Here is an 18,959-nt window from a genome sequence, read left to right on the forward strand (position 1 = left end):
TGGTTGGTACTTGTAGTCCCACGGCCGAGGCAGCACTGGGGAATGGCCAAAATGTTGCATTCAGCAGCAAGTTAGCTGTGAGCTTCTCTGCTGAGAAAGGTACACAACAGTCGGCTGGTACTTGTAGTCCCACGGCCAAGGCAGCACTGAGGAGTGATCAAAATGTGGACTTCCGCAGGCTAGCTGTGAGCTTCCCTGCTGAGAAAGATAAACAATGGCTTGACAGGGACAGTGAAATGAATGGTCTACCAGCAGGGGGCTTGGGGACTGAAAGAGTGTCACCTGATCTGGCCTGTCAAAGTGTGTGGGGAAAATCTGAAGCTAGGGAGGAAACCCCCTCCAACTATTTCTGGCTTAGATTCCCTCCCCAAACACCAGGCAGACAAACATATGCCATGGGCAGTGACAGCACACCTGGATTGGAACCTTCCATTCAGGTACAGAAGCTGCTGGCCAGGCCTATGGTAGATGGTGTCTGGGTTCAGGAAAACCCGGGGAGAGCTCACCGTGCTGTTCATGAGTTGGACGGCAGGGTGTATCCTTCCCTCATGTTTTCGGCCCACCTCATCTCACAGGAGGTGCAGACTGAATGGGCCAAAGAGACAGAGGGAATAGCGCAGTCAGGGATCCAGGGGTCCCGCAGGATCTGGGCATCACCGGTAGTCTCGGTCCCCAAACAGGATCAGATGACCAGGCTTTGTGAGGACCTAGGAAAACTGAGCGCCAGCCCTGTGGTTGTGGCCTACCCCATGCCCAGGAGCCATGAGGTAATGAAGCATCCAGCAGGTGCCAGCTGTCTAATCATCATGGACCTGAGCAGAGGGTATGGGCCACTATCTCTAACCCAGGAGGATCAGGACGAGTCAGCCTTCACCACCCCATGTGGCTTGCCTGAATTCATGGGAAAGCTAGTTGGAGTTGAGAACGCACCAACCACCTCCCCAGGGATCAGGAATGACCTACAATGTGGAGTGGAACTGTGTGCAGTTGCCCACTTTAGGGGCCTTGCAGTGTTCGGCCCTGTCTGGGAAGAGCCACTTGGACCCCTGTCACTAGTCAGGAACAAACTGCCCGTGCCTAGTCTGACAGTCCAACATGGTAACCGTCAGAGGGGCATGTCAGTGGTTCAGCACTGGGAACCACCAGTAGGAAGAGACCCCCAGAGGTCTGGAAATGGAGAGACTGAGGCAGTTATGGCCCGGCCTACTCCCCAGGCCAGGAAGCAGGTTACGTCAGTCTCTGGGAGGGGGGGGAAGAGTACTAGTATCCAACATAGAAACCAATTCCCAAGTATGACCACTAGGGAGCTGAGAGGAAGGACTACTAGTATCCACATAGAAATCAATTCTCAGGTATGACCATTAGGGGGTGGAGAGGAAAGACTACTAGTATTTGTATAGAAACCAGTTCCCAGGTATGACCACTAGGGAGCAGAGAGGAAAGACTATTAGTATCCACATAGAAATCAATTCCCAGGTATGACCACTAGGGGGCTGAGAGGAAAGACTGTTAGTATCCATATAGAAATCAATTCCCAGGTTTGCCCACTAGGGGGGGGGGGTAGAGAAAATACTGCTAGAATCACATAGAAATCAATCCCAGACATGACCACTAAGGGGGCAGAGAGGAAAGACTACTACTCTTTCATAAACATCAATTCATGGGTATGACCACTGGGGGTGTAGAGGAAAGACTACTAATATCAGGATATAAATAGGTTCCCAGGTATGACCACTAGAAGGCGGAGAGGAAAGACTACTAGTATCTGTTTATAAATCACTTGCAAGGTATGACCACTAGGGAGCCGAGAGAAAAGACTTCTAGTATCCGTGTAGAAATCAATTCCCAGGTATGACTACTAGGGACAGAGGAAAGACTACTAGTATTTGTATAGAAACCAGTTCCCATGTATGACCACTAAGGGGTGTAAAGAAAAGACTTCTAGTATTGCATATAAATCAATCCCAGACATGACCACTAGGGGGCATAGAGGAAAGACTACTAGTTTTGTGTAGAATTCAGTTCCCAGGTATGACCACTACTAGTATAAAAATCAATTCCCAGGTATAACCACTAGGGGGCAGGGAAAAAAAGTCTAGAGGGCACCACAGTGGCTAAATGGTTATCACTTCCGCCTGGCAGCACTAGGGTTGTCGGTTCAAATCCCAACAATAGCACCACCTAGCTGGATATTGCATGTTCTCCCTGTGCCTGCATGAGTTTGCTCTGGGTACACTGGTTTCCTCCCACACTCTCAAGACATGCTGGTAGGTTAATTAGATCCTGTGAATGTACAATATATTTATATGTAAAGCACTGTGTAAATTGATGGAACTATATAAGTAAAAAAATTAAATATCCACATAGAAATCAATTCCCAGGTAAGACCACTAGAAGGCGTAGAGGAAAGACTACTACTATCCGTATTATTATTATTATACAGGATTTATATAGTGCCAACAGTTTGCTCAATGCTTTACAATATAACTGGAGACAATACAGCAACAATACAGTTCAATACAAGATGGATAGGAGGGTCCTGCTCCTTGGGGCTTACAATTTAGATTTGAAATCAATTCCTGTCTATAACCACTAGGGGGCAGAGAAGAAAGACTACTAGCATTTGTACAGAAACCAATTCCCAGGGATGACAACTATGGGGTGTAGAGGAAAGAGTACTAGTATCCATATAGAAATCAATTCCCAGGTATACCACTAGGGAGCAGAGAGAACAAAAAACTAACATCCGTGTAGAAATCAATTCCCAAGTATGACCACTAGGGGGCGGAGAGGAAAGATTGCTAGTACCCGTATAGAAATCAATTCCCAGGTATGACCAATAGGGGGCGGAGAGCAAAGATTACTAGTATCTGTATAGAAACCAATTCCCAGGTATGACCACTAGGGGGCGGAGAGGAAAGACTACTAATATCTGTATAGAAACCAATTCCCAGGTATGACCTCTAGGGGGCGGAGAGGAAAGACTACTAGTATCTGTATAGAAACCATTTCCCAGGTATGACCACTAGGGGGCGGAGAGGAAAGATTGTTAGTACCCATAGAGAAATCAATTCCCAGGTATGGCCAATAGGGGGCAGAGAGGAAAGACTACTAGTATCTGTATAGAAACCAATTCCCAGGTATGACCACTAGGGGGTGGAGAGGAAAGACTACTAGTATCTGTATAGAAACAAATTCCTAGGTATGACTACTAGGGGGCGGTAAGGAAAGATTACTAGTACCCATATAGAAATCAATTCCTACATTTTACCACTAGGGGACATAAAGGAAAGACTACTAGTACCCATATAGAAAGCAATTCCTAGGTTTGACCACTAGGGAGCAGAGAGAAACAACTTCACAAGTGTAATAAAAGCGCCACACCCTTAATACTTTAAAGCAGCAATTCCACCTCAAAGAAACCAAATAAATTTCTTAGTGCTATAACTTTATTTTAGCGCATTCCTTTATTTAAGAGAGAAACAACTACTAGCATCCGTGTAGAAATCAATTCCCAGGTATGACCACTAGGGGGTGGAGAGGAAAGACTACTAGTATCTGTATAGAAACCAATTCCCAGGTATGACCTCTATGGGGCGGAGAGGAAAGACTACTAGTATCTGTATAGAAACCATTTCCCAGGTATGACCACTAGGGGGTGGTAAGGAAAGATTACTAGTACCCATATAGAAATCAATTCCTACATTTTACCACTAGGGGGCGTAAAGGAAAGTCTACTAGTACCCATATAGAAAGCAATTCCTAGGTTTGACCACTAGGGAGCAGAGAGAATCAACTACTAGCATCTGTGTAGAAATCAATTCCCAGGTATGACCACTAGGAAGTGGAGAGGAAAGAGTACTATTATTGCATAACAATCAATTCCCAAGTATGACCATTAGGGGGCGTAGAGGAAAGACTATTATTATCAGCCTAGAAATCAATTCCCAGTTTTGACCACTAGGGGTCAGAAAGGAAAGACTACTAGTTTCATATAGAAATCAGTTACCAGGCATGACCACTAGGGAGCAGTGAGGAACTACTAGTATCCACATAGAAATCAATTCCCAGACATGAACACTAGGGGGAGGACTGTTCGTATCCGTATAGAAATCAATTCCAGGGTATGACCACTAGGGGGGAAGAAAGATTACTAGTATTCTTACAGAAATCAACTCTCACGTATGACGACTAGGGGACGTAGAGAAAAGACTAATAGTATCCGTATTGAAATCAATTCCCAGGTATGACCACTAGGGGAACATAAATGTATTAATAGAAACCACATAAAAATCAATTCCCAGGCATGAACACTAGGGGGCGTAGAGGAAAGCTCTTGGTATAAGCAGGAAGCATTTCCCTGATGCATTCGGCCGTTTCTAGTCTTATTCCAGACTTGACCACTAGGGGCAGGAGACTACTAGAGGGCACAGAAGTAAATTCTCAGCCATGAACACTAGGGGGTGTATAGGAATGCCGCTAGTACTACAAGGAAGCAGTATTTTCCCGTTTCTCTCGGCCAGTTCCTAGTCTTATCCCAGGCTTGACCACTAGGGGCAGCAGAGGTTTCCCTTGACTAGGAATTAGTGGCTGCCATAGGGCGCTGGATGTTTCTCAGCCAATGCATAGAGCCGGGTGAGTCTGCAGCTGTTGTTTTCTTTCGCTCTCCCCACAGCTCATAAGTCAGCCGGACAGGGAAGCCATTCCAGCCCAAAGCAGTGGAGATGCGTTCCACGCCTCTTTGTCCTCAACCCCTCCATCTACCAGCTCTTATTGGCCGCCGCTGGCTGAGATCCCGCCCTCTCATTCTTACTTCCCCTCCGCCCTAAGATGGCCGATCGATCAGCCGCCCATTGAGTTTGTGATGGGCAGAAGGGCTTGGTTGCCACGCCCACTTTTTCTGCATGCTCGCCGAGCCAATAGAACTTTAGTAGAAGAGCACAGTCAGCCAATGCGCGTCTCCCTGAGGAGGGGTCCCGGCGTTGCGTGTTTCGGTGCATCCTCAGAGTGTGTGTCGGTGTTGGGCTGGGAGGTGCGCGGCTCACTAGGAAGGGGCGAAAACGGAGCGCATCCCCTCCTCCTCCAATGAAAAGACGGGGCTTGTTCCGCATGGCGAGGGGCTAGCGGGGAAGCTGCCCTCTCCGACCCTGACCAGGGCGCCCGGCTCTGTCCTCAGTGCAACACACTGCGAGGTGTCAGCGGATAGACGAGTGACCGGGAAGAGGGCTCAGCATGGACCAAGTGGAGATTCTGAGGACTTTCATTCAGAGTGTACAGGCCATGGACACCCGGGACCACAACGGGGAGGACAACTTCGCCTGTGACTTCATGGTGAGGGCTGGGGGTCAGGTCATGTGGGGATGGGGGGGCGGGCAGCGGCACGGGCCGGTCACGTGACACTCCCTGGGGGCAATGGGCCTGGACTGAGCAGAGTCTGAGCGAGTGAGTTGTGATCAGGGCCCTACCCCAATCATGTATGTGTGTGCCGTCATCATGTCTGTAACCCCCCCAATCATGTGTGTATGTGCTTATCATACACCTCCCTAATCATGTATGTGAATCACCCCCCCCCCAACCCATTATGTATGTGCCTGTCATGCATCTCCCTAATCCATGTATGTGATTCCCCTCTCCCCTCCATCATGTATGTATGTGCTTGTCATACACCTCCCCAATCGTGTATGTGATTCCACCTCCCAACTCATGTATGTTTGTGCTTGTCACACACCTCCCCAATCATGTATGTGGTTTCACCCCTTCTCCAATCATATATGTATGTGCTCTCCCCCCATATATTTGTATATGGTTGTTATAAACCCCCTTTAATCGTGTATGTGGCTCGCTCCCCCAGTCGTGTGTATGCATGTGCCCTCATCATGATTTGATCAGGTGTGTATCATGTTTGTGTGTCATACATCTCCCCCCCCCCCCCCCACTCTTACACACAAACATAGATGTGTGTAGTTTGTATCATATTCCCTTCATGTATGTGATTCCACTCCTTGCCTGCATGTATGTGTGATTCTCTCCTCCAGTCATGTATGTTTCTGATCCCTGTGTCCAGTATGCCTGCTGCCCCCTGTCATTGGCCTGTACATATTTGGGGGATCTCTGTCACTGAGCTGTTCCACAGACGGACCCCTCCTCTCCTTCCTTTTGCCTCCGGGCTCCCCCCCCCCCCTTCCTTCCTGATCACTTCATGGATTTCTGCCTGCAGCTTTATGGGGAGGGTGGATTTCATCAGAGCTTCCTGCATTTTTCCTCCAACCTGAGTCTTACTTCACTCTTATTGCTGCCATTGGTAGAAGAGCAGGAAGTGCCCTATTGATTAACCCATTTGTGGGCTGGGGGTGGCTGCAGCGCTCTCCTATTGCCTGCTGGGTTGTAAATAGCTCTGGCGTCCCAAGGGTTAAGTGACCCACCCTAAGCTCCTGGATTGCAGGATAAGAATGCACACAGCCCTGAGAGATGATGGCAGCGGACTGATTCCCAGGGCAGGGAACATGCTGTCACATCCTTGGCACAAACATTTCCAGCGATGCACATTTTATGTCTGTCATCCTCGTCTGTTGGAGCATATGGATCTGTGCTGCCTTTTTGTTATACAGTACTTTATTTTTTATTTTTCTATAGATCGTGGAGAGTTGTGTGCTCCTCCACTGTTCATGCTTGATGTGTCATTACACTTGACAGTGGGGCAGTCAGCTTGTGAGGTGCACATGGGCATGCTTTCTTCTGTCTGCTCTTTTCATGTCATGTAGTCTGCCCCACCCCCGCCAGCACAGCCAGACCTCGCATTGTCAATGGCCCTTGTGCCTGTCTTTTCAGCAGGTCAGAGAACTGGCTAATAAACGGCATCGGGCCGACTTGCTAATACCTGGCCAGATCACCTTCTGATTTTAGAAGCATCAGTCATTTCAAAAGATATGTATCAGGAGTTTCTTTTTTTTGTATCCCTTTAAAAAGAATTGACCGATGATCAGATATGACAGGAATGCAGCCCTTGTTATACGAATACTTGTGTTCCTCTGGTGTTGGGAATTGAAGGGTCTTGAGGTTTTAAGGAAGAAATGATAAAAGTTAATAATTGAATAATGGACAGTTTCTAGAATGGCAAATCTCACACATCTCCCCGACTATTCACTGCTGTTGATGCATTAGTGAATCTAGTAAAAAATATTAATAAATACTGTTTTTATATTGAAAGAGTAGCATTACCATCACAACATAAAGATTGCTGTTGTAATTTCTGCACTGCAGAAGCTAAAATGGAACAGATATGCAGTCAGAACTCACAGAGCTGGAGTAATACTCCAATTTTAGCTGCGAAAAAGCAGAAGCGGGGCTAAACAAAGAATGTCTTGGTCCTGGGAATATCCTCTGACTCATGCCCCTAACCAGCTCAGTGTACAGCCTTCCTCAGCAGTGGGATGGGTTAAGGGACAACAGCCTAAGGAAGTCGTATAGATGTAAAATATATCTAATCTCAATCACTTAGGTCTCATGCACACAGGCTAATGGAAACGAGCAGCATTTTTGCTGTCAGAATTTGGCAATATGTATGAACGTGTTTCTGCATGTATGGTGTTTAAGCATAAATGCTTTCGGCTGACCACAATATGAATTTATTCTGCCCATTGGTATACATCTATGCATATACATGCGTTTTCTGCTCAAAAGCTCCTCTGAGGTTGTGCTTTTTTTTTTTTTTTTTTTTTTTTTTTTTTTTTTTCTTCTCCTGCCTGTAAACATCCCTCTTCAAATACATTTGGTAAACACCTATGTGTGCATGACTACATAGGCTGACAGAGGTGCTTTTACAGGCATAAAAACAACCCCACTGAACATCAGTATAGGCAACATTTTTAAGCTCCATGCGCATTAGGCTTTAAAGTGGAAATAAAGGCACAACTTTAACTCTAAATCTACATTTAGCTACATTCTAAGCCTGTAAAGAAAAAAAATCGTCATTACTTACTTGGTCTCCAGTGGAGCCCTCTGTGTGCAGGAGAAGAGATGTCACCCAAAGAGTTACTATGGGGCTTCCTCTCCTACACACAGATGCCACCGCTGACATCTCAGCATGGGACTAGACCGGTGCTGCTGCAGAACAGGTAAGTATAACTTTTTTTTTCTTTACAGGTACAGGGCTAGATAGGTTTAGAATGTGACTGAGAGTAGGTTTATAGTTTTAGGTTTTGCCTTTACTCCCACTTTAAAGCTCATATAGGCTTTAACATGTTTGTCATTTGAAGTGTTGCTTTAAATCTTTTTAAGTCTGCAACTTTCACTAAAATGATGCTTGCTGATCCTGCTGCTAAGGTTCTTGTTCAGACACTTGTGAAATGGATGACAATTGTCATTAACTAGTGCTCCTGTGTAGTTACCCTATCACATCGACTCTTGATAAAGACCAAACATTGTGAAGGTATGGTCCACCGTTAGTTTTAGGAAGCTAGCCCTGAGCAATGATGTGTGACTGAAAGAGGCTGAATAGATTTGCAGCATTGATAAGGGAAAAAAAAAAAAGGAAACGGCAATAATGATATTAAAAAAGGGTTATGTAACCCTGGCCTCACAGCTGCATCCTGGGATGTTACAGGAGGCAGACCTAAAGTTTTAGAATTAGTTCCAGGAAGTAAAGGGAGATGGATTTATCTGCCCTAAAGACTCGTTTACACTGGCAGCGACCCTTGCTGCCCCTCTGAAGGTGATCTGTGGACGATGGATTTTTAGATGACAGGTAGCTGGAAGGCGATATGTCAACCTTAAGTATCCATAGCCACCATGACTAAACATTTCTAAATGTATGTTTGTTGTAATTTTTAGGATAAAGGTGAAGTTGCTCTTTAAATACCTACCTTCTGCTCCGTTCCTGAGTTCTCCACTCTGCAACACATTGTGGTTCAGTCCTAGTGTGAACATGCACCGAGGCCCCATTCTTTCCTATGAATAGGCAGTACACTCAAGCAGCATTGTAATGCATGCAATGCTTGATGTAATAACTAAAAGCAAGTCATATACACACAATACACAGGTAGTCACACAGGTACGTTGAACCAGCATTTACACCATTATTTTAAGCATGTGAAAGACCCACTGCCGGATGAACACCTGCCCTGTCACATCATAGCATTCACTCGGCACTCCAAGAAATAACAATCCAACTGCAATATTCTTGCACTGTCAAAACCTCCAGTTTTATTATCACACGACACATCGGAGGATATATCTTATAGTCATCACAATCTGCATAATAACACACACCAATAATAATGTGAGCATTACAGCATGAAATAGACACAACTTTTGACAGCGTCAGCATAGAATTAATACATTACCAAAGCTATGGGAAGGAACAGACCCCCATCGGAACTATAATGCACAGGGGGTCGTGGGGAAGCCATAAACACGACCAGTCGATGAGCCCATATAGCCTTGACAAGAGTCCGAGCGTCCTCTTCTGCATAGGAAGGCTGCTCCCAATTGATCCCGCTCAAGCTCCCTGCTTTAAACCCTTTTTCTGGTAGCTTTCCTGAAGTGGGTGGGTGCCACATCCACTCTAGGAGGAGCTAGGAGAAAGGTCCCATGAGGATTACAGTCACGCCCAGCCACTACACCTAACAAATAATGTTTATCTAAGAACAGGGGTGTCAAACTGGCGGCCCTCCAGCTGTTGTGAAACTACAAGTCCCAGCATGTCTCTGCCTTTGGAAGTCATGCTTGTAACTGTCAATCTTGCAATGCCTCATGGGACTTGTAGTTTGGCAACAGCTGGAGGGCTGCCAGTTTGACACCCGTGTCTAAGAATATCACACTTTTGCCTCAGATCAGCTTCTTATCTACCCTAAACGTAAAGATTTCTAACTTCTCAAACAAGTAGACATCTTTATATGCACAAACAAGTTCTTATCTAATTTAAGCCATCTAATGTAACATTTCTAGGTGCCACAAACACACCTTATCTGCTTTAAGCAGTCTAATATCTTGTGAGACTGTTCCTTGGGCCTAGATAAATTACATCAATGTCTCATGCTCCTGGCATCCGGGCAGCGATGATTTATTGTAAAAATTACCCAATAAACAAAGGGTCCAAGGCAAACACATTTCATAGGCATTACAAGCATACAAACCATTCATAGGACCGTGGCACGTGTGCTCCAGGATCGGGTTAAGATATTTTACTTGCAAGAGCTGTGCTGCAGCAGCAAAGAGCACACAGTAGAGAAGGAGGTAAGTGTTTAAGGTGTATGTAAACCCACAAAGTCAGATTTCATATATATTTGTGGTTAATCATGTATTTTTTAAAAATCTAGCTTTCTAAAGTTGTTTATTCTACCCCTTTAAAAACCCTGTTGATCCTGCCAGTTTCCCTGGGTCCCTACTTCAAACTGAGCACGGCATGCATGGAAGAAATAGCTGTGCTGCCGTGGTCCGTTTGCATCCCTGTGATGACTGTCAGGAGTTACAGGATGGCATGCTTACACATAGGGGTATATTTACTAAAGCTGGAGAGTGCAAAATTAGGTTCACTTCTGCATAGAAACCAATCAGCTTCTAACCTCAGGTTGTTCAATTTAGCTTTGGCAATAAAACCTGGACCTGATTAGTTCCTATGCAGAAGTGAGCCTGATTTTGCACTCTGCAGCTTTAGTAAATAAACCCCATAGTGTGCCTGTGTCTTCTGTGGTCCAGTTTTGTGGCCACACCCCCTCCAAGCTATTCATTTATTAAGGGTTGGGTAGGGCTTACATTACACAGTGGGTGGGATTACTGACACAGTGGGTGGGTGATAGAACTTGTATCACACACAGCAGTGGAGTTACTTTCCCATTTGGGTGTGCTGCATTGCAGAGCCAACTTCAGTTTTGACAGTGAGGCTCCAGCTGGGAGCTGTTCTCAAAACAGAAGCTGGTTCTGGAATGCAGCACACATAGATGGGGAAGTCCGTTTTCCACTGTGTGTGTGTGTAGTTAACAGCGCTTAGTCCGACTCGATTTTGTTCTAGGAGTGGGGTGGGAAGTTCTCGTCCCCCTGCTGGAGCACAGTGCTCTACACTGTGTGTATCTGGGGCTGCATACAGTTTATACAGTGCTTGCAGCAGTTGCAACTTTTGCTGACATAAATCATTTGGACCAGCTTGGTTCAAACAAACTAAAGTTAAATGAAACCTGGAGATCGGCTTTAAAGGCAAACACAACTTTAGTGTCACATTCTGCATGTTTATCACCTATTTTGATGACTGTCCTCAATAAGGAGAGCTGTATATTCTTAGATGCTGCTTGTATGTAAAACTTTGAACCCGCACCCTTTATTGAGATTGCAGAAGTAATTTTTTAGTCAGTTTGAAAAGACAGTGGCTGATGTACTAACCTTTAGTTACGACATACACTATGTTGCCAAAAGTATTGGGACACCCCTCCAAATCATTGGATTCACATGATCCAATCCACTTCATGGTCACAGGTGTAAAAAATGAAGCATGCAGACTGCTTCTACAAACATTTGCGAAAGAATGGGTCACTCTCTGGAGCTCAGTGAATTCAAATGTAGTACCATGATAGATTGCCACCTGTGTAATATGTCCTTCTTGCTATTAAATATTCCACGGTCAACTGTTGGTGGTATTATAACAAAGTGGAAGCAACTGGGAACAACAGCAACTCAGCCACAAAGTGGTTGGCCACGTAAAATTCTGAAGCACACAGTGCGCAGAAGTCACCAACTGTCTGCAGAATCAATAGCTAAAGACCTCCAAACTTAATGTGGTCTTCAGTTTAGCACAGCAGTGCATAGAGAGTGTCATGGAATGGGTTTCCATGGCCAAATGCAATGCGTCGAATGCAGTGGTGTAAAGCACGGTGCCACTGTACACTAGAGCAGTGGAGATGTGTTCCCTGGAATGATGAATCGCGCTTCTCTGTCTGGCAATCATATGGATGTGTTGGTTTGGTGGTTGCCAGGAGAACGGTACTTGCCTGACTACATTGTGTAAAGTGCGTGTGTGTGTGTGGGGGGGGTTATGGTGTGGGGTTCTTTCATGGGTTGGGCTTGGCCCCTAATTCAAGTGAAGGGAAATCTTAAGGTGTTGGCATACCAGGACATTTTGGACAATTTCATGCTCCCAACTTTGTGGGAACAGTTTGGGGATGGCCCTTTCCTTTTCCAACATATCTGCACACCAGTGCACAAAGCAAGGTCCATAAAGACATGGATGAGTGAGTTTGGGGTGGAGGAACTTGACTGGCCTGCACAGAGTCCTGACCTCAACCCAATAGAAAACCTTTGAGATTAATTAGAGCGGAGACTGCGAGCCAGGCCTTCTTGTCTGACTTCACAAATGCACTTCTGGAAAAATGGTTAAACATTCCCATAAACACTTCTAAACCTTGTGGACAGCCTTCCCAGAAGAGTTGAAGCTGTTATAGCTGCAAAGGGTGGGCCAACTCAATATTGAACCCTACAGACTAAGACTGGGATGCCAACAAAGTTAATGTGTGCATGTAAGGGCAGGTGTCCCAATACTTTTGGCAGTATAGTGTATCTCTTATATGAGAAACTTTCCCAAAAGGCAGTAGTTTTTTTTTTTTTTTTTTTTTTTCCTTATGATTATTCCTTAAAACCTCAGCAAGCTTTTCTGCACATTCAAACATCAGCAAGAAGAGTGCACAAAAATGTATCTCATTAGTACAAATAATGCATGGTAAAGTAATTTTTGTATAGACGTACCATGTGACAACAAAGAAAGCTAACTTCCGAGTCCATGGTGGAGACGTAGATGTAACAGACAGCTACTGCCTCTGTAGATTATAATAACAAAGTATCTCCGAGTCAAAAAATGACACAGACTGGCACTTGAAAGAGAGCAAAGATGAAAGACCTAGAAAAGACCTATAAGATCATAACTGCCCAGGCTTAGGCATTTTCTGTCACTCTCTATGGATGTGAAAGTTGGACAATGCAATATAAAACTATTGATGCCTTTTGAACTTGTTGGCAAAGAATTCTAAGAATATTGTGCACTGCAAGGAAGACAAACAAATAGATCTTTTATCAAATGAATCCGAACCCTTCACTATTGGCTTGGATGACTGAATTTAATTTTTTCCACATCATGTTAGACGAAGCACCTCATCTTGAAAATTATAGTTCTGCATGGAAAGTTTGAGGGGGGAAAGGTGGAGGACCAGCAATAACATAGCTGGATATAGTCACAGAAAATATGAACATGCATTTGCAAAGACTAGGGACATAGAAAACATCATTCTGGAGAAAAATTATCTATGTGGTCATCAGGTGTATACATTAATTTGATGAGAATGACCTTTGGATTACAAAGTATGGGTGAACTACCAGGAAACAACCCATCATTTAGTGCATGCCCTTCTGAACTGTGTCATGTTTTACTTTAACTACCTTGCATATAAACGGCCGGATGGTGGCAGTGCAGGGGCAGGTGGCCGTTTACAAATGGCCTCTCCGCCCCCTGCTTGTGTGCGCTCTCTGGGAGTGTGCAGCACCGCAATCCAGTGCCCGCTGTGTCCTCCGATCGTCATACGGGACCTCTGTGCGAGGTCCCGATCATGTGATCACTGATTGGCCAATCAGTGATCACATGAAGAGTAGTAAGCAAGATGTCACTTCTGACATTGCTTAATATGTGTGAAATCTGTGAATGATCAGAGGTCACATGATACAAGGCTATTCACAATAGCCTTGTACCATGTGACAAGCTGTGACCAATCACAGTTCACACAGTATTTTTCAATGGCTGCAAGAATGCAGCCAGAGAGAAGGAGAAATGATTGCTTTTATAGCCTTGATGGGTGTAAAAAGCAATCTGTTAAAAAAAATAAATAAATAAATAAATCTTCATAACCCCCCACAGGTAGTAGTGTCATCATGGTGACACTGTACTGCTAGGGTGACAGTATGTAAAAAAAATTTACAAAATTTTGGGTAATTTTTTTATTACTAAAACGATAACTGAATAAATTTTGGCCAAGATTTATGAAGAAAGATTATTTATTTGCAAAATTGTATAAGAAAAACACTTTTTTCAAAATTTTTGGATTTTCATTTATATAGCAAATAAAATAAAAAATCCCAGTGGCGAATAAATACCACCAAAATAAAGCTTTATGTCTAAAAAAAATCCATATGGGTACAGTGTTGCATGACCGCGCAATTGTCATTCAAAGTGTGATGGCGCTGAAAATTGGCCTGGACAGGAAGGGGGTTAAACTGTCCGGACTTGAAGTTAAGTTGTATCAGGCTAAGCAGGTCTACTACTGTGTGCCATGAGAACGTCAAAGTGTGATTCTCCTAGTGATGAGCAGGTCAGTTTAAAACCTATACAGTGTGTTATCCGAAATCAGTTTTGTTTTTTTCTTATGCATTCTCTGCGCTAAGGTAAAAACATTTTTTTCCATTTGTGTCTCATTCCCCTCCGTAACACTTACCTGAGTTCTGTATTAATCCAGCACTGTCCGGCTGTAGGTCTTCACCCGTCTTTCTCTTCTCACAGGATGTTCATGCAGTAGCGAGAGCAGTTGGCTTCTGCTGCTGTCTGTCAAATCCTGTGAGTGGGGGGTGGGTGTCTGTGGACATAAACAGCCCAACTCGGGAGCAAGACCACACGTTTTCCCACATAGCAAGCAGCTTGCTATGGGGGCAGATAAGAGGAGGAGCAGGGGGCGCCAGCAGGGGAGCCACAGAAGCGGAGAAAGGGTGCTGCTCTGTGCAGTACCATTGCACAGAGCAGTTGAGTATAACATGTTTGTTTTTCATTAAAGTTTGCAATTAGAAACCCTTTAAATGTCCGATTCATATAGATCCAAGTGCAATTTTTTGATCCCACCACTGTCTCCCATCTGACATTCACCTTAACATTTAGAATAGGGACTGGCAACAGGGATGTCCTAGTACATTTGCTCAGGAAGTGGGGTTCTTGCAACACTAAGATATATTGATCACAAGCAAAACAAAAGGAACAACTTTCTAATTTCTTCTTCACAATGCAAAAGTCATTATATACATACCTTCTTCCATGTAAAAATACAGCACAACTCATGGATGTCTCTTTTGTATAAACAGATCCATTTAAATACCAGCACATGTTTATTCACCTAGTTTATCTTTTTAGTCACAAAACAAACTATAACCTCTGTGAAATCGCCATGTTGTTCTTGGCATTGAAACCCATCTCCATGTCCTTATGATTGAGAAATAATCTAGCTTTCTGTCACATATTCATGACACGTTTCTTAAAATTTGTGCCCCTTGGGTTATTGATGAACTCTCTTCCATGAATCCAGCTCCGTCCTCATGGCCACCCCTTTTTGTGTTTTTTCTCTTTCTACTTTTTGCCTTTACCCCTACTGCCTTAAAAGTAAAAATTCCTTTAGGCTTGCACAGTAGCTTATTTTTAAGAAGTTATGAGTATTTTTTTTTCTGCCCCTAGAAGCAAGTAGTGTTATCCTATGTGTCCATGCACACTGTTGTAGGCTAGGTGTGTTTTTCAAGCTTCAGATTTTAGGAGCAGAAAAAAATAATGCTGAGCGCTCCCCCCCCCCCCCCCCCCCCCCATCCATTTTCTTTCCTACATGTACTGTAAAAATGATACTAATCCACTACTACCAGTGTGTGGATTTTGTTTTTTTTCCTCCCAGCATTTTTTTTTAGCTTAAAAATGCTAGTGTGCATGTAGCCTTAAGGTTAAAGCAGATCCTCACCCAAAAGGGGAAGCTCTGCTTTTCCACCTTTTTCCTGACTCCTCTCCCACCACTTTTGGGAATGGTTTGTGTTGTGTTTTTTTTTTTTTTCCCTCACTTGGATAGCTTAATCTCAGCGGAAGTATTTGTACCTGCTGACTTCAACATTTTTTGGGGTGGCGCTGAAGCTCTTCTTTAAGTAGGGGAGTGCTAGAACATTTGATGGTTTTTTTTTTTTTTTCTTTTTTAATTTTCCCATCGTCTGTTTCCCTGTTGCAGATTTTCATTCTATCTGGTAAAACATTGTCTGCAGAACATAAAGTGAAGGGAAATCTCTGTAACAGAGCCTAGTATAGCAGTGAAACCTAAGAGGGTTCTAACCCATCTTTATTCATATTGAGTGCACAACCAACTTGTTTTAAATTTTTATCCAGGCATTTCTGCAATGCATGCATCCACCCTATTCTCTTTTGAGTTCTGGTATTCTGAGAACCCCGGTTTGTAATGCTGAAAACGTATGTCTAGGCAAAATAGGGATAAACATATGCTGTACTTTACCTCAATGCACACACATTTTTGCCACGTTTTATCCCTTTTAAAGAGACTGCAAGGATAGAAAAATACTTGTTCTGCCAGTAATGCACCAATTTGCCCCTAAATTTTAATTGTGAATGGACAACTTACAGCATTTTTTTGTGGGCTGGGTGATCTTAGCCCTACCTAGTATCTTTTGTGAAACTACACAGACCCCCCCCCACTAATACTGTAGCTGCTAACTTTGTTATATAAGGACACTTACCTGTCCAGGGTTCCAGCACGCTGTGCTCACACAAGCCAATTTTTATTTTTTTGTTTTAATTCGGCTTCAGGTCCAGGCTCCTGCAACCTAACTAAGGTAAAGCAACAGTAAAGCCTTGCGGCTGGTTTCCCACTGTGTATGCCAGAGTTGCACTTTGTGAATGGGGGGCAAAGCCAGGTTACCTGCTCACCCCCCCCCCCAAAAGTGCCAAATGTTATGGTGGGTGTGTCACGGATCCACCCACACACCGTGCCCACAGCGACTAGCTAACCAAGGCATACACGTGCGGCCGTGACTTGGGGTTATGAGGGAATAAAGGGGACTTAACTTTGAATATATTAAACCGTATACAAGATCAGCCGTGATACCTTTTCACAGCCTGCACTACCTTTGGCCACCACCAGATGGAGACTCTGCTCCAATCCAGCTGGTCGACCACACACTGGCAGATACAAATCTTACATACAATCTGATGCATTGATTAGAGTTGAGGACCAGCTTAGTAATTACACACCCTTCTAAGGTCCCTCCAGCTACCTACAGCTTGAACCCCCGTCTTAATCACTCTTCCACTGTCCACCCCCCCCCCCGCACCATACACATCACAAAAGGTAGCCACCACCCAACAGTTTATCCGCAGAACGGTCTGCTGGGACACCACACACACACAGATCTCTGTATGGCCGATCTGTTACCTTTTACAATCTGCACGCAATCTGCCCGCACAGTGCAATTGTATACAGATTGGCAATGAGCTTGACCGAGTGTTTAAAGTCACTAAAATACAATTTAATCTAATCCAATCTAATCTCTCCAATCCAATCTCTCCGAAGATATGAGCACGTGCTTAAATACACAGAAGTCACTAATTGATGTTAAGATTTAATTTCCCGAAAGTGGGCAGTGCATAAAATATGTACAAAATATAAAAAGTTACAGAAGGTGACAACCTTATTAACACAAAAGGTGTCACATCCCGGAAGCTGGGCTTTTCAGCCTAATTGATGCTAATTGTACCTCATTTCCCCAATGACAAGGACTGAATACACATCCTTAATGACAATGGAATGTCCCTACAGTTACTATTTATTATTATTGCTACTGATCACATCCTATCTACTCAAATCTGTACATTTATGTCACATGCACGTTACATCATTCATATGTACGTTACAGGGTGGGATACAAACAACTTGTAACTTTTGGGTGAAGTTCTGCTTTAAGGTCACTTGAATGATCTTCCTGTCGGCAAAGTTGAGTGTTTGATACTCATAGTATCTTAGATTTACTTAACTCACTACCTGAAAATGCTGTCCAGTCACTGATATTGGGTGTGCAGGATATACCCAGCAGGTCCCCCCCCCCCCCCTTTTTTTTTTTTTTTTTTTTTTTTTTTTTTTTTTTTTTTTAATTCCCCTCTTAACCCATCACTTTTATTTCTACAACTTTGTGTTTTGATGGTTCAATTCACAGAATATAATTTTTAAAAAATATTTATATACAGTAGCAATACTGTTCAAACCAGCCAGCCTTTCTCGACCTTTTGAGATAACTTTCTAGTCTCAGGGAACCCCTGCAAAAAATTACTATATCTACGACACCTGATACATTGGTGTAATGGTCAGTGGGAAGAATGCTCCTTACACTTGTCACACTGAAGAAATTAGCCCCTTTTATAGATGGCTAAAAATATCAGTTGTGTAAGGTGGAAATTGCTTGTTTCTCAAGAAACCACTATCAATCTTTGGGAGAACCATGGTTGGCAAACTCTGGGTTTTTGGTATTGAAAGGGTTAGATCACCTTTCTAAGAAATATTCCATGCATTCCAGGCGCTCTGGTATATTTAAATTAGTCCCATGGTTTTAAAAGGGATGTTTGGTTTGCAGGATATGTTTGTAGGCCTTGTGTGGCCTCTTGAGTGAGCACCCCCTACCCCCATTGGACATTTAGCTCTATCTATGCAGGAATGACCTTAGTCATCCCAAAGAAACAGTAGTTGTATCACTTTGGTATAACAATGACAGTTACTGTGAATTTAATATGCACTTGGCCAGGGGCGGACTGACCATTTGGGAACTCTGGCACTGCCGGGGTCAGTAGGGGGCCCCATGAGATGCCCCTGCTACCTTTCATAGGCATTTGAGTGTGGGTGAGGACACAGGGGCCCCATGATCCCCTATTGCCCGGGGGCCCCATGAGTTGTCAGTCCGCCTCTGAATGTAGCTGAAATATAGACATATTTTGTTTCTATTTATATTTTGAGCTAAAATTGGAGCTTTTGGCCTTTTTAGATCCAGTTGGCTGGCAGTAGCCTTTTGGTTTGTCAAAACCAAATTCTATTGGCTAGTAATATTTAGCATTTCAGTCTTACATCCAACGCTGTGATACAGCATTGTGGGCACAATGTTGCATAGTCATTTTTGTTCTTCTGTTTTTTTTCTTCTTT

The 18,959-nt window shown here is 43.9% G+C and overlaps 1 protein-coding gene across 2 annotated transcripts in view; it reads left to right on the top strand.

Moving 5' to 3' along the window:
* The first annotated feature begins 4,863 nt into the window (after positions 1–4,863).
* PTPN12 (protein tyrosine phosphatase non-receptor type 12) overlaps positions 4,864–18,959 on the top strand; it is a 116,289-nt gene continuing 102,193 nt past the window's right edge. For both annotated transcript variants that reach the window (XM_089685706.1, XM_089685715.1), the window contains exon 1: positions 4,864–5,331. In XM_089685706.1, the coding sequence (XP_089541832.1) occupies positions 5,233–5,331 (99 nt within the window). In that variant the 5' untranslated portion in view covers positions 4,864–5,232. The remainder of the gene's footprint in view (positions 5,332–18,959) is intronic.

The sequence above is a fragment of the Staurois parvus genome, unplaced genomic scaffold (genome assembly GCF_062004578.1).
Source record: "Staurois parvus isolate SC_StPar_1 unplaced genomic scaffold, SC_StPar_1.0 ptg000019l, whole genome shotgun sequence".
Taxonomy (NCBI): domain Eukaryota; kingdom Metazoa; phylum Chordata; class Amphibia; order Anura; family Ranidae; genus Staurois; species Staurois parvus.